The sequence below is a fragment of the Antechinus flavipes genome, chromosome 1, assembly GCF_016432865.1.
Source record: "Antechinus flavipes isolate AdamAnt ecotype Samford, QLD, Australia chromosome 1, AdamAnt_v2, whole genome shotgun sequence".
Taxonomy (NCBI): Eukaryota; Metazoa; Chordata; class Mammalia; order Dasyuromorphia; family Dasyuridae; genus Antechinus; species Antechinus flavipes.
The window spans coordinates 341,826,608-341,842,010 of NC_067398.1; the positions used below are offsets into that span (position 1 = coordinate 341,826,608).

Genomic DNA, 15,403 nt, shown 5'->3' on the forward strand with positions numbered 1-15,403 from the left:
TAGCATCTGTACATTCAGGAAGACTGTGTCCAACAGTAACAAAACATACATTGTAAAGTACAAATAAATCTAAATTCAGTAGATGATGGTAATACAACTAAAAATGACTGTCAGTATTAAAAAATGTCATTTGTATTTGAAAGATAGTATTATTCCTGAGAAGTAGAAAATTTTAGAATTAATCCTGTCTATGCACTGTGGTTGAGAATCATATAGTTTTAGAGATGGAAAAGATCTTTTAGGTCATCCCAGCCTTTGTATTTTAGGGATGAGGACTGCTTTGGGAGACTGGAAAGGCAGTAAGCTATGCACTTCATGCTGAATTCCTTGACATGGTGTCTGTTTAGCGCCAAACACTGGATGCACGGCAGCTCCAGGACTCTAGAGATGGAGAGGCGAGGGCCCAGCTTTCCAGGGAGAAAGCTACCTTGCATCTCTTTCCTGGGGAAAACTGTACACTCACACCCCTACCTGGGGTAGCCCGGGTGGTTCACTCAAAAGCTTTCTGCACAGTGCACTGGCAGGAAAGTGGTAAATGCAAACAGAACACAAAGGACTCTCATTTACTGCCTCCTGCCCAAATCCTAGGCATTCAGAGTGGTCAGGGTACAGCCCGGGGCCAAGTGAAATATCCTCGGGGAGCAACTGACACCAAGACCTATGGAAGGAGTGAGAATATGGCAGAATTGACAAGAATGCCCCATCCTCCTACCGATGCTTCTCAGAGTTCTGGAGAGAGCTCCCCAGAAAGTGGCCCCGGTGAGGGGACAGCCCTGAGCCTTAGCAGCCCAGATGCTCCTGACAAGATGCCTTCTGGACTTCATGATTCAGGAGGAAATCTGGAGAAGATTAATGTGGCAGCTTCTACAGAGGGCAGAGATGCCCCAGTCAGTGACCAAGCTTCTATACCCACGCCTGGAAGTGTTTCATGTGCCTGCAGCCAGATCCCTGACCTGGAAGAGGAGCTCTCTCTCCTAGATCCATTCCCTCGGTACATGAAGTCCTGCCAGGACCTTATCATCCCAGAGAAATGTTTTTGTTCAGACAGATTGTCTAGGCAAGAGCCTGCTCCCCCCAGTGAGTCCACCTCTCCAGAGGCTCTTCCAGCTAGTAATGTAGAAACTGCTGACCTAGCAACAGGTCAAGGACCATCACTCGTCAGCATGCAGTCTAGAGCTGAAACTCAGATTAGCCAAAATCTGGGGTTACAACCAGATGTTTGCACTAAGGAGTTAGCTGATATACCTGCTGAGGACTTCCAGGAGAAGCTGAGCTCCTCCTTTACATCTCCATCTCAGGGACAGCCTGCCACAAAATCTCTGAAGGAGAGCCCAAGCCGGCTTGCCCAGCAGGTCAGAGAGGAGGGGTGGAACCTACAGACCTCCGAAAGCCTTACACTGGCTGAAGTCTACCTCATGATGGGCAAGCCAAACAAGCTGCAGCTGGAATATGACTGGTTGGCTGTCCTGGGGCCAGAGACAGAAACCCCAAACTCAAGGGATCCAGGGCAGGACCCTAGCTCTGGCTCCACATCCGCAGCCTTTCATAAGCAGCGCCTGCTTAGCTGTCTCTTAAAACTAATTTCGACTGAAGTCAACCCTAAACTGGTGAGTGTATATGTTTGTACATAGCTGTCTGCTTCTATAATGTCATTTTCTTAAGATACAACAAGAGTGTGTAAATGATTTCTGTTCCCGTTCAGAACCCTTTCTTTTCCCTGTTTAACTTCTCACATAATTTAGTCTTTATAACTAATGACATTGCCCCTGGTGGGCAGCACTAGACTTCAGTGTTCCATGTGTACTCCATATGAAAGGAGAGCAAGCTGAGACAAGAGGATAAGGATCAGGTATTCAGTAATATATCAGTTTGTCATGGCTGCACCATTATCTTAGTTGTACCTTGGATTTATTAGACACTTTTAAACTTAATCTGCTGTATCCTATGCCCTTTGAAGTAAAAAGCTGAGGGCATTACCAGAGTTAACATGATTTGATGTCCAAAGCTCAAACCAGGGTATGTGGCTCTGCTACTGATTTGCTAGGAGACCTCTCTGAGCCTCAGTTTCCTCTTGCACAGTTGGTAATTTTCCAGTTCAAAATTCACTTTTATACACCTAGAAAAACTGAAAATAGTATCTGTCTTTTGACCAGTTAGTAATGATGCTGTTTGGTCTAGAACTATTGAATCCTGCTCCAGAGTCACTGTTCAACACGTATGCATATTAGTTGGTTTGAAACTATACTTGTTGACAGCTGTTTGTTTTTTTTTGAAATTAGTGAGGATACTGATTTTTATTCTGGGACTGAGCCTCTCAGATTTCTGTCACTATCATTTTAATGTAAATTCAAGCTAGTGAAATTCAAGCTAGTGACAGTAATGACAGTGTTCTTCAGGTAGTCTTGAATGCAAGACTTATGTTTCAGAAAAGTATCTACTATCTTGTATTTAACGTGCTACATAACTGTCATTTAATATGTTAACATTTTTCTTATCCCATTCCTCAATGAAGTGTGCTTCCTTCCCTTTAAAAAGATACTTTCTTCCTTCATTTTAATATTAAGATTCCTATGAATGAAAAGCTATATCTTGTATTTTAGCCAAAATCTGTCACAGAAAATTTAATAATATAGTGTATTAATTAATAAACATTCATAGAAAATGGAAAGAGACTCAGAATTCTCTTTGGTAAGCCAAACGTACTTGTTTACAGTAATTTACAATTTAGGGTTATGGTATTCATAAAAGAAAATTTCTTGGTAAAGTAAAACAAAAATAAATAGTTGATGTTTAGAGTTTTTTAAAATTTAAACAGAACAATAATTAATATTTCTGAAGGTGTACTCTTTGAGCAGATTTTCTTCCAGAAACTCAAGTACCCCTTAATTATTGATTTTAAGGCAGGGATTCCTTACCTTTTGTGTGTTCTTGGCCTCTTTGGCAGACTTGGAGAAACTATGACATCTTTCTCAGAAAAAGTTTTTTTAAATGCATAAAATAAATTGCATAGGATTATATTGGAAATCGATTATATTGAAATATATTTATTAAAAGTGTTCCAAAAGTTCATGGACCCCATATTGAGAATTTCTTACTCCAAGGATTTAATGTTTTCTAAGATGAATAGAGAGCCTTCTCTTAATTTTTCAGGAGACATTTACACTCTTAATTTGGTACTATAAGCAAGGGAACTGCCTCATTTCAGGGAATCAAGATCCTTTTCTGAATTTGTCTTCCATTTAAGGAAGAGTAATTATATCTTTGCTTCAAGTATGACCAAGGACTTTATTTTTTAATACTTTCACATCGCATAGATCCTACTGATATTAGTCACTTACAGTTCTTTCAGTCAAGTTTCCATTCAGGCATTTCTTTCTATTTGCCTTTTGCATATTGAAGAGTAACTCAAGCAACTATAATCTATCACATATAGATAAGGACAGTGATAATATATCTATGTGATAGTCCAGAGAAAATGTTTGTTCATTTTTTCATAAAGGTTACCCTCAGGAAAAAAGTGAAGAGCAGAAAGTCGTTAAGAGTAATTTGCCTTCCTTTACTTGAATACTAAATTTCTAAGATTGGGAATGATCTTGATTTATAAAACAATTCTTTCTCAAATGTCTTTGAAATTGATCCTTATTATTGCTAGAATTTTATGGTACCTCTTCTCAAAATGCCATGTGGCATATATTTATTTTTTTAAGGGTAAATACAAATTAATTTTGTTTTGAGTTTTGGGAAAATTTTGTGACATGATTTGAGATGTTGAAAAAATAATAATCATAAGTGACTTCTTGTCTGCAGAGATATCTTGAATGTTAGAAATTTCTGCTTTAAATAATGTCAGTTCATTCTTACAGCATTTATCAACCTAAAGTGAAGCTGATGACTTTGTACAGCACTCACTTATATATCATGGCATTACCTTCCTGATGCCATGATGGTTTTCAAGAAGGAAGGAGAGACAACAATTGCTTTATTTTCTACTTCTTTCTTTTTCCCTGGTTTTAGACTTTCTAGAGAGCATTAAGAGTACATTCAAGGGATAATAAAAAATAGAGAAAATTTTGAAGTCATAAAAGAAACTTGAGTTTTTAGGGGAAAATTTTAAGAATGTGTACTTAATTTAGAAATGTAAAGATATATATATATATATATATATATATATATATATATATATATATATATATATATATATAGCATTCAACTTGTGTAGTCAAGTAATGATGATGTTTTACAGATAAAAAGGCCTAGAAAAAAAATTTAATATAAAGAAGTTTTTTTTCTCTTATCAATTATTTTTAAACCAGCAAAGGTCCTGAGAAAAAGTAATTTTTTCTTCTCCATCTCCTATTTTTGGTGGGGATTTCTAGACATGAGACTGATATTCTGGAATATATCTACTCAGGCTTCAAAAGTTTACCTTTTAAGGTTGAAGTTATTTATGTGTAATTCTGGAATCATTTCACATTTTCTGACTCCAGGTTTTCCAATGGCTTTGTTAGTGTAAGAAAAAGTTATAATTGTTCTTCAAAATTGGACTTTTGGTTAACATTTAATGTTCCTTTCTTTGGTTTGACGTCTTAAGATAACACATTGCCCTAGATTCATTCTTTGTCACATTTCTTTGTTTAGTAAGCTAAATTGTTATGCTCTATCTAATATGCTATAAAATATGTTAAGCCATGAAATTATATTTGTATGTTCTTTTGTGGGGAGGAAGGCCTCTTATTTTCTTAGCAGTATAGCATACTTACAAGCTTTCTTGTTCGGAGCATCTATGGCACAATGGACAAAGACCCTGAATTTGTAATACTTGAATTCAAATTCCAACTTTGTAACTTAAGCTCATAAACTTAGAATTGAAAGAGTTATAAAGGTTATCTATTTCAGTCTCCTCATTTAAGATTAGGAAATTGAGGCCAGAGATGTTAAGCAGTGTTCCTGAGGTCACATTGTTAAGTGACAGATAAGCAGGATCTGCAGCCACATTTCCTCTTCTTCCAGAGTCAGTGTTCCATCTTCTGTGCCATGTTGCCTATTTACAAAATGTGGTACTAAGGACAAGTCACTTTTATCTCATTGTTTCAATTTCCTTTTCTGGAAAGCTGAGATGCTCCTCTAACTACTTATCTCACAAAATTTTTTTTTTTTTTTTTAAAGACTTTTTTTTTAACCTTAGAGTGCTGTAGAAATATGAATTTTTATTTCTTTTGGCTGTGGTTTGGGATCTTGTAGTCCTGTACTAACCAATCATACTGAAAAAGCATGATCTGGTGATTAAGAATTGAACATCTAATATGAGAATAACTCTTGAACCCTTTGAGTTTAATGTTTTTTTCCTCATTAACCCCAACATTTTTTGTTAAAGGCAGTCTTTGTAATGCCCTTGACTTTGAAGGAATTAAGTTTTCCTGATGTTTGGAGCAAGACTATTTACTTCAAACTAGGTTTAATTGTATTGTGCTGAGTGCATTGAATCATTCAATCTTCCTCCTAGACTCCTGAATCTAATGCTGTCTCGGTGGCTTCAGTGAAGCCCACTCAAGAGGAACAGTTACTAACACCCCCAGGAAAGGTGATAACCATCAGTACTCGGAGTCCCCGATGTGCCCGAAATCAGTCCACCCTTCGAAACAATAAGAACTTCTCTCCTAATTCTTCATCCAGCTCCTCAGGTGAGATGTTAAAGAAACTGGGGAGCCAAGTCAGAGCATTCATTCATCTAATCTCTTAGCCTACCTTTGCCTTACTCTGGTACTTCAGAAGTATCTTAGAAGAGCCATGCCAAAAAGGCATTTCATATTTCATCCAATTTAATAAATTATTAAGTTCCTGCTGCCTTTCAGGGACTATGCCTGACAAAGACTGGGAATACAAACAAAAAATTTACAATCTTAATAGGCGAAAACAACATAAAAAAGGAAGCTTTAAAAAGGAGGTAGTAGGAACAAACACATCAGAGGGTATTAGTCTTATCCCGTGGGGTGAAAAATCAAACAGAGCTTCAAATTCAAAGTATAACTCAGAAGATGTGGCTACCACCAAAGTATTAGAGTTGAGGGATGCTGACATTATAGTGGCAACTATAGTTGTCTCACTGCTTAACTAAGTCTTCTAGAAAAGGAGAAAATAAGTTTCTAGTCTAAGAAATATTTCTCTAAGATAGCTTAGTGATACTCAGAACTTAAAGCATAGATTTAGAACTCTTGAGTACCACCACGCTACCGTAAAGAAATACTTAACACAGATGAACTATGGAAATAAATTGGGTAGATTTTTAAGATATTTTGTTGAACTTGGTATGAAAAAGCATTGTGGTTTTTTTTGCCATCTTTTTCTTAGATGGTAAATTCTACTTGAAGTATTTTTCTTTGCAGGATACTTAGGATAATACTACATGCAAACAGGTTATGAAACAAATGATTTAATGTTAGTCCAGTGTTATTCTTGGATATTGTGTATGTATATTATGTAATCTCCCACCCATCCCCAAAAAATCAGTCTGTTTTTGTTATATTGAAGCATAAAACTAAGCAAGAATAATACTGCAATTAAATTGCGAGAAATATGGTAACTTTTGACTGGATAGATTAAGGGAATAATTCCCCTTGTTTTTGTTGTTTGAAGTTACTTTCCAGTTTTTCCCAGATTATTCAAGCAGCATAAATAAATCATTCACTGCACATTTCCAGTTATTTTTTTCTTCTTTCCAGTTATATGATAAAACTAAAATATATTTTCCTTTATTTACTTTTTTTTTTCCAAGTTCTCAGTTATCCTGAGAGCAAACCATTTACAGAATAGTCTGTGTATTTCAGAGGCTCATTATAATATTTTTCTTTTTTTCACTCACACTTTTTTTTCTCCTTTTCTAAGATGACAGTTATGCAAATATCAAGCATTCTGGTCACTTTTTAATATGTCGTTTCTGTTAACACTATTCATAGAGCTAGTATTTGATAAAATTTACAAATTTGTACTCTTATTCTGTTTCTAATAATCTTCTGAACCATATTTTTAAATTGATGCCACTTCATTTTATGTTCTATTCTGAAAGTGAACCTAAAACAGCTCGATATACCTATCGATAGGTATATATGCCTATGATATACCAGGCATTATGCTAAGCATTTAACAAATATTATCTTGTTTTATAATTCACAGCAATTCTGGGAGGTGGTTATTATGCCCATTGTAAGTATGCCCATTGAAGAAACTGGGGCTTAACAGGTTAAATGATTTACCCAAGTTCACATGGCTAGTGAGTATCTTAAGCTGGATTTGAACTTGAGCCTTTCATATTCTAGATCCAATGTTCTATCTACTATACCGCCTAGCTGTCTCCAGTAGTGTCTTTTTTTTTTTTTTTTTTTTTTTCCCAGTAGTGTCTTAATTCAGGACAGAAACTGAGGGGTGTGTGATCCTGCATAAATCAGTTGACCTCTTTTGCCTTAGTTTCCTAAACTGTAAGGAGGGTATGATAACTACTTTGTAGAGTTGTGATTAGGATCAAATGAGGTGGTATTTATAAAATGTTTAACATAGTAATTGGTATGTAATAGATACTATATAAATGGTTGCTTCCTTACTTCCCTCCCCCCACCTATTAATAAGGATTAACTAGAAATGCATGATTTATGTGTATCAAAATAGAGAAATTCCATGCAAAATGATTCATCCTCATAGTTTGTTATATAATTTTTCCCAAAATTTAATTCTTTATCAGGGAAGACAGTATATAAGAAACAGTAGACTAGGTTAAATGTCAAAGGAGCTGTGATAAGATGCCAACTCTTTCCTTTCCAACCTGTCTGACCTCTGGCATTTCACCTCACTATGATTAGCTTCAGACCAGCTAACCTGAGCTCCCCTCCCCTTATAAATGGATAGTGCTATAATCGAGGTCATTCAATTTTTCTTTCTTTAAAGGTTTGAGAAACCCTCCAAGACCTCTTCTGGTAGCCGCTCCATCCAGTTCAGGAAACAGTGATTCTGATGGGGGGCTTTTTGCAGTCCCAACAACCTTGCCACCCAATAGCCGACATGGAAAGCTGTTTTCACCTAGCAAGGATGCAGAGTTGACTTTTCGACAGCATCTTGACACAATCGGTGTAAGTGCAGAAAGATCTGTCTCCACAGGAGATAAGCTCACACATTACTCCAGAGATACTATAAAAAGATTGTTTCTTATCTAGCTTGATCTCTGAAATCAAGATTCACTTCTATACAGAAAAGGAATAGGTATTTGGTGGATGTTTCTCATTGAGATTAAAGACCTTATCCTTCTTGTCTGATGGTTTCCTTTGCAGATGCAGTCGGATTTCTTCTTGCCAAAGCCAAGGAAGTTACGAAATAGACACTTGCGGAAGCCATTGGTGGTACAGGTCAGAAGAGCTAATTATTGTACCTATTTCTGGTCATTAAAAATTAGTTCTATGATATAGAACAGGTTTTTTTCTTGGCTTTATCAATACTTGAACTAGTATAAAAAAGATCTTCCTATTCTGCTTCAGTTATCCTATGTTTAAAATAGTATTAATATCTGCCCCCTTCTCAACCACCATGTATTACTCCATATATAAAATATACTTATTTCTTAGGAAATATAACTTTTAAAATCCAAGATCCTTCCACAAATAGGAGGGCAACAAGGGGCTGGGCTGGGCGTCTTCCATCTCCCCAAAAGGACTTGACCCTGCAGCAGCACATGTTCTACTGAATGAAGGGGTAAAAAATGTCACATTGTTATCTTTTTCTGAGTTTCTGTCTTGATTTTCCCTGACTTTAGTAGCTTTTAGTGGTCATATGCTTTTTTTGTTGTTTGCTCCTTTTCCTAGCTTATTTCAAGTTGGATTTTGCTCACCTGAGATTGGGGAGTAACTGTGCCAAGCTTCAGCATTTTGAATGCTGTTTTCAATTAGTTCTGGAAATCTGCAAGTTTTTGGTGCTTCCAAGGTGATGTGATGCTGGGAAAAGTGTGATCATTGCTTTTCTTTGTGCTCTGCTATTGACCCAGGAATGGCTCCTTTTTCCCAGCAGCCATAAGCACTAGAGAACTATGATTAGGGCACTTGCTCCTTGTGACCAGCTTTCACTAACTCTTCTCCTCATCCTGGAACTGTGAGCTGAAACTAACTGCATTTGGGCAGTAGAGTTACCAAGCAGTGCCAACTGTACCCAGTGCCTTCAAAGGGTCCACTGTAAAATCTTCCTAACCAGTTATTTTACCCCTTTATTGTTTTTTGAACTGAGAATCCTAAAGCTATTGCTGTGGCAAACATTGCTGTGGTACATGTGGCCTCCAGATAGGCCTTCATCTTGTTGCTGCAGACTTCTTCTGCTGACCTTCTGTTCCCTCACAGTTCTGTTGGTTCTCTCCCTCCAAAATTTGATTTGCAGTCATATTTTTAAAATGTTTGGAGGGGAATATTGAGGAAGTGTAACTGGGTGGCTGCTTCTAATCCATTGTCTTGGTTCAGCCACTTATATTCTTTTTTTTTCTAATGATATTTCTTTTATTTTACTTTTTGAAATATGTTTTTATAGTTTTTTATTTTTACATTGTCTAGATTTTCCCCTGTGTCTCCTCTTTCCCCTTCCAGGGATCAATTTCTTGTGATAAAGAAGAAAAGGATGGATTGGGGGTGGGGGGGGTTTGCAGAGAAAGTTCAACACAATCTGTCTGCCTTATTATATTCCATGCCCTATGCCCATGGATCCCTGGCTCCCTCTGGGGAAGAAGGGGTGGCATTTTATTTTTTTATTTTTATTTTTATTTTTTTTATTTAATGATTACTTTATATTGACAACATTATCCCTTGCACTCGTTTCTTTTCCGATTTTTTTTTTCCCCTCACTCCCTCCACCCCCTCCCCTAGATGGCAAGCAGTCCTTTATATGTTGGATATGTTGCAGTATATCCTAGATACAATATATGTTTGCAGAACCGAACAGTTCTCTTGTTGCATAGGGAGAATTGGATTCAGAAGGTATAAATAACCCGGGAAGAAAGACAAAAATGCAGATAGTTCACATTCGTTTCCCAGTGTTCGTTCTTTGGGTGTAGCTACTTTTGTCCGTCATTTATCAATTGAAACTTAGTTAGGTCTCTTTGTCAAAGAAATCCACTTCCATCAAAATATGTCCTCATACAATATCGTTGTCGAAGTGTATAATGATCTCCTGGTTCTGCTCATTTCACTTAGCATCAGTTCATGTAAGTCTCACCAAACCAAGCCTCTCTGTATTCATCCTGCTGGTCATTTCTTACAGAACAATAATATTCCATAACATTCATATACCACAATTTACCCATCCATTCATTTTCCAGTTTCTAGCCACTACAAATAGGGCTGCTACAAACATTTTGGCACATACAGGTCCCTTTCCCTTCTTTAGTATTTCTTTGGGATATAAGCCCAATAGAAACACTGCTGGATCAAAGGGTATGCACAATTTGATAATTTTTTGGACATAATTCCAGATTGCTCTCCAGAATGGTTGGATTCGTTCACAACTCCACCAACAATGCATTAGTGTCCCAGTTTTCCCGCATCAAGGGGTGGCATTTTATGTGACTGGTTGTGGATCAAGTTTGTTTAAAATTTCTCAACATTCAACTTTGACTGTCTAGTACTTATTGTTCTTTCCATTTCCATTGTTGTAATGTGCACTTTGCAAATTGTTCTCTTTTAATGGGTAAGAAAGCTGAGGCTCAGAGAAATGCAGTAGCTTGGCTATGGTCATGAAGCCTCTAAGTGACAGGTGACAGGAAAAAGATTGGGGATCTTTGAATATCACATTCAGCATCTTCTCCATGCTTATCCCCCTGCTGAGACTACTGTGGCACCTAACTTTGGTTCATCTTTCTGATAGAAGAGCCATTGGGCTCCATGATTACATCTTTGAAAGCAATTTCAGAGTCTTCTCATTCCTTTGTGACTCTTGTTCCTTTCCCTGTATCTTATCAGATATTAGATCCTGCTCTATCAACTTTGCCTTGAAAATCTTTTCTCATTTCCACTCTCTCTCACCGAGAAATTGCTCTCATTACCTTTATTTTATTTATTTATTTATTTTTAACTTTTTATTGACAACCCATGCCTGGGTAATTTTTTACAACATTATCCCTTGCATGCACTTCTGTTCCAACTTTTCCCCTCCCTCCCTCCCTCCACCCCCTCCCTCAGATGGCAAGCAATCCTATACATGTTAAATATGTCACAGTATATCCCAGATACGATATATATGTACAGAACCGAACAGTTCTCTTGTTGCACAGGAAGAATTGGATTCAGAAGGTAAAAGTAACCTGGGAAGAAAAACAAAAATGCATACAGTTTACATTTATTTTCCAGTGTTCTTTCTTTGTGTGTAGCTGCTTCTGTCCATTATTGATCAATTGAAACTGAGTTAGATCTTCTCTTTGTCGAAGAAATCCACTTCCATCAGAATACATCCTCATACAATATCGTTGTTGAAGTATACAATGATCTCCTGGTTCTACTCATTTCACTTAGCATCAGTTCATGTAAGTCTCTCCAAGCCTCTTTGTATTCATCCTGCTGGTCATTTCTTACAGAACAATGATATTCCATAACATATACCACAATTTACCCAACCATTCTCAATTGATGGGCATCCATTCATTTTTCATTTTCTAGTCACTACAAACAGGGCTGCCACAAACATTTTGGCACATACAGGTCCCTTTCCCTTCTTTAATATCTCGTTAGGGTTTGATAATTTTTTGAGTATAGTTCCAAATTGCTCTCCAGAAGGACTGGATGTATTCACAATTCCACCAACAATTATTAGTGTCCCTGTTTTCCCACATCCCCTCTAACATTCATTCTAGCCAATCTGACAGGTGTGTAGGAGTATCTCAGAATTGTCTTAATTTGCATTTTTCTCATCAGTAGTGATTTGGAACACTCATGTGAGTGGAAGTAGTTTCAGTTTCGTCATCTGAAAATTGTCTGTTCATATCCTTTGACCATTTATCAATTGGAGAATGGCTTGATTTCTTATAAATTAAGAGTCAATTCTCTATATATTTTGGAAATGAGGCCTTTATCAGAACCTTTAACTGTGAAAATGTTTTCCCAGTTTGTTACTTCCCTTCTAATCTTGTTTGCATTAGTTTTGTTTGTACAAAAGCTTTTTAACTTGATATAATCAAAATTTTCTATTTTGTGATCAATAATGATCTCTAGTTTGTCTTTGGTCACAAATTTCTTCCTCCTCCACAAGTCTGAGAGGTAAACTATCCTATGTTCTTCTAATTTTTAATTTATAATCTCATTCTTTATGCCTAAATCATGGACCCATTTTGATCCTATCTTGGTATACAGTGTTAAGTGTGGGTCCATGCCTAAGTTCTGCCACACTAATTTCCAGTTTTCCCAGCAGTTTTTGTCAAATAATGAATTCTTATCCCAAAAGTTAGGTTCTTTGGGTTTGTCAAACACTAGATTGCAATGGTTGACTATTTGTCTTGTGAACCTAACCTATTCCACTGATCAACTAATCTATCTTAGTCAATACCAAATAGTTTTGGTGACTGCTGCTTTATAAATATAGTTTTAGATCATGTACAGCTAGGCCGTCTTCATTTGATTTTTTTTTTCATTAATTCCCTTGAGATTCTCAATCTTTTGTTCTTCCATATGAATTCTAGATCATTAAAATATTTTCTTGGGAGTCTGATTGGTATAGCACTAAATAAATAGATTAGTTTAGGGAATACTGTCATCTTTATTATATTCGCTCGCCCTATCCAAGAGCACTTAATATTTTTCCAATTATTTAAATCTGACTTTATTTGTGTGGAAAGTTTTTTGTAATTTTGCTCATATACTTCCTGACTTTCCTTTGTAGATAGATTCCCAAATATTTTATGCTATCGGCAGTTATTTTGAATGGAATTTCTCTTTGTATCTCTTGCTATTGGATTTTGTTGGTGATGTATAAAAGTGCTGAGGATTTATGTGGATTTATTTTGTATCCTGCAACTTTGCTAAAGTTATGAATTATTTCTAATAGCTTTTTAGTAGAATCTCTGGGGTTCTCTAAATATACCGTCATATCATCTGCAAAGAGTGATAGTTTGGTTTCCTCATTACCTACCCTAATTCCTTTAATCTCTTTCTCGACTCTTATTGCTGAGGCTAGCATTTCTAATACAATATTGAATAATAATGATGATAGTGGGCAACCTTGCTTTATTCCTGATCTTACTGGGAAAGGTTCCAGGTTTTCCCCATTGCATATGATGCTTACTGACAGTTTTAAATATATGCTCCTGACTATTTTAAGGAAAAGTCCATTTATTCCTATCCTCTCAAGTGTTTTTATTAGGAATGGATGTTGGATTTTAATCAAATGCTTTTTCTACATCTATTGAGGTGATCATATGGTTTTTGTTAATTTGGTTATTGATATAGTCAGTTATGCTAATAGTTTTCCTAATATTGAACCAGCCCTGCATTCCTGGTATAAATCCTACTTGGTCAGAGTGTATTATCCTGAGGGTGATTTTCTGTAATCTTTTTGCTAATATTTTATTTAAGATTTTAGCATCAATATTCATTAGGGAGATTGGTCTTGTAATTTTCTTTCTCTGTTTTCAACCTACTTGGTTTAGGTATAAAAGGAATTTGGTAGGACTCCTTTATTCCCTATTTTTTCAAATAGCTTATATAGCATTGGGACTAATTGTTTCTCATTACCTTTAGGCTTAACTTCATCTTTTTTTCATTTCTATTGCCAGATTAATTTTTGTAACTCATACTTCTAATCAGGTCTTTCTGATCATAATATGACTTCAGTGGTCTCCTGTTGCATACCTTTTAATAAGATCTATACATAACTCTTAGCCTACCCAACTACTTTATTATATTACTCCATCATTCCTTATCTATTCTTTTCTCATACTTATGCCCTTCTTGTTCCCTATATTATAAAATATTCACTATTTCCTGGATTCATCCTCCAATTTCTAGCCTTTTCCATCTTCTTGGAATTCTACTAATCTTTCCTCTTCCAAAAATTTCTAGGTATTGAAATCTACTTATTGTCAAATTCTAATGTTACCTCCTCTCAAGTAAATCTTCCTCAATTTCCCATCCCTCTTCAGTGCTCTTGTCACTTTCTATACTTGTTTATGTCTATATGTGTACACATAAGCTTGTGTGTCTTAGTGTGTGTGTGTGTGTGTGTGTGTGTGTGTGTGCGCGTGTGCGTGTGTTTATAAACAAAATATTTCTTCAACTAATTTGTAGGTTCTTGAGCGTAGGAATCTGTTATTTATCTTTGTCTAAACATCAGACCTTATACGCTTAGGCCCAGAATAAATGTTTGTTAAATAAATGAATATAGGAACACCCGAGAGACCTTTTAACATTACTCATTTTTCCCATCGCGTATGTAATTGGTGTTTTATCATTTGCTCTTCCTACTACTTCAGTAATTAATAAAACAATCCAGACCCATTTGAAAGAAACTAAATGAGTTGATTCCAACTTAAATATATAATGTTATGGTGCTTATTGTTCATAGTTAGAAACTTTAAGATAAAAGGATCTGAAGCTTTCTTATTCATAGAATTCTTACATAAGGATATCTCATATTTCATAAGTCAACCATGCTTTATTTAGAATGCTTATTTTGAACATGTCTCCTAAGTCTTTTTTAAATGAATTTGACTCCTTATATTTTTGTTCTTTTCTTTCCCCTTAGAGAACGCTGCTTCCTAGACCATCAGGAAATCCATCCCATAATGTGTGTTCTTTCTCCATTATGTCAAATTCCTCTATAACAGGTAAGTTCTTCTGTAGTTCCACTTAAATTTACCTGTGATTTTCCTTAATTTGGGTCATAGGTGTAGTTGGCATGAATGAATTGATATGTTCTTCTGTCATGCATTAAATAACATCCATGTTTGAAATACATTTGGAATACTAACGGAACATTATCATTGGAGAAGGACTTGCAATCTCTTCTGTTGTATATTGCTTCTTGTAGATGATTGCTGTAGTTTACTTCTTTAGTTTCCTTTTGTAAATAATTTATTCTGCTATAATGCCACATGAATTCCCAAAAATCTTTGAAGTATATAAAATTGATCAACAAAAACCAGGGGGCTTAATTTGAAAATAGGATTGAGACACAAAGACAAAATTAATCAATGAATGGCACATTAAAAAAAAAAAAGTAAGATAACAAAAATGTAGCAGTGTTTCATACATGTTAAATAGGTACAAAGTGCATAAATGCTAAAAATAAATAATGGCAATGAGGTTTTGGACTTTGGTTGGCCTGCATCGTAGTTCCTGGTGAGAAGGCAGGGGACCTTGGCCACAGCGGAAAATAGAGAAGGTCAGAGCTCTCCTCTGCC

At 36.0% G+C, this 15,403-nt stretch overlaps 1 protein-coding gene across 2 annotated transcripts in view; it reads left to right on the plus strand.

Annotated features, from left to right (window-relative positions):
* Positions 1-15,403, plus strand: part of CRAMP1 (cramped chromatin regulator homolog 1) — a 112,086-nt gene that overhangs the window by 82,317 nt on the left and 14,366 nt on the right. For both annotated transcript variants that reach the window (XM_051969455.1, XM_051969454.1), the window contains exons 10-14: positions 348-1,607; positions 5,504-5,681; positions 7,936-8,117; positions 8,316-8,390; positions 14,746-14,827. In XM_051969455.1, coding sequence (XP_051825415.1) covers positions 348-1,607; positions 5,504-5,681; positions 7,936-8,117; positions 8,316-8,390; positions 14,746-14,827 — 1,777 coding nt within the window. The remainder of the gene's footprint in view (positions 1-347; positions 1,608-5,503; positions 5,682-7,935; positions 8,118-8,315; positions 8,391-14,745; positions 14,828-15,403) is intronic.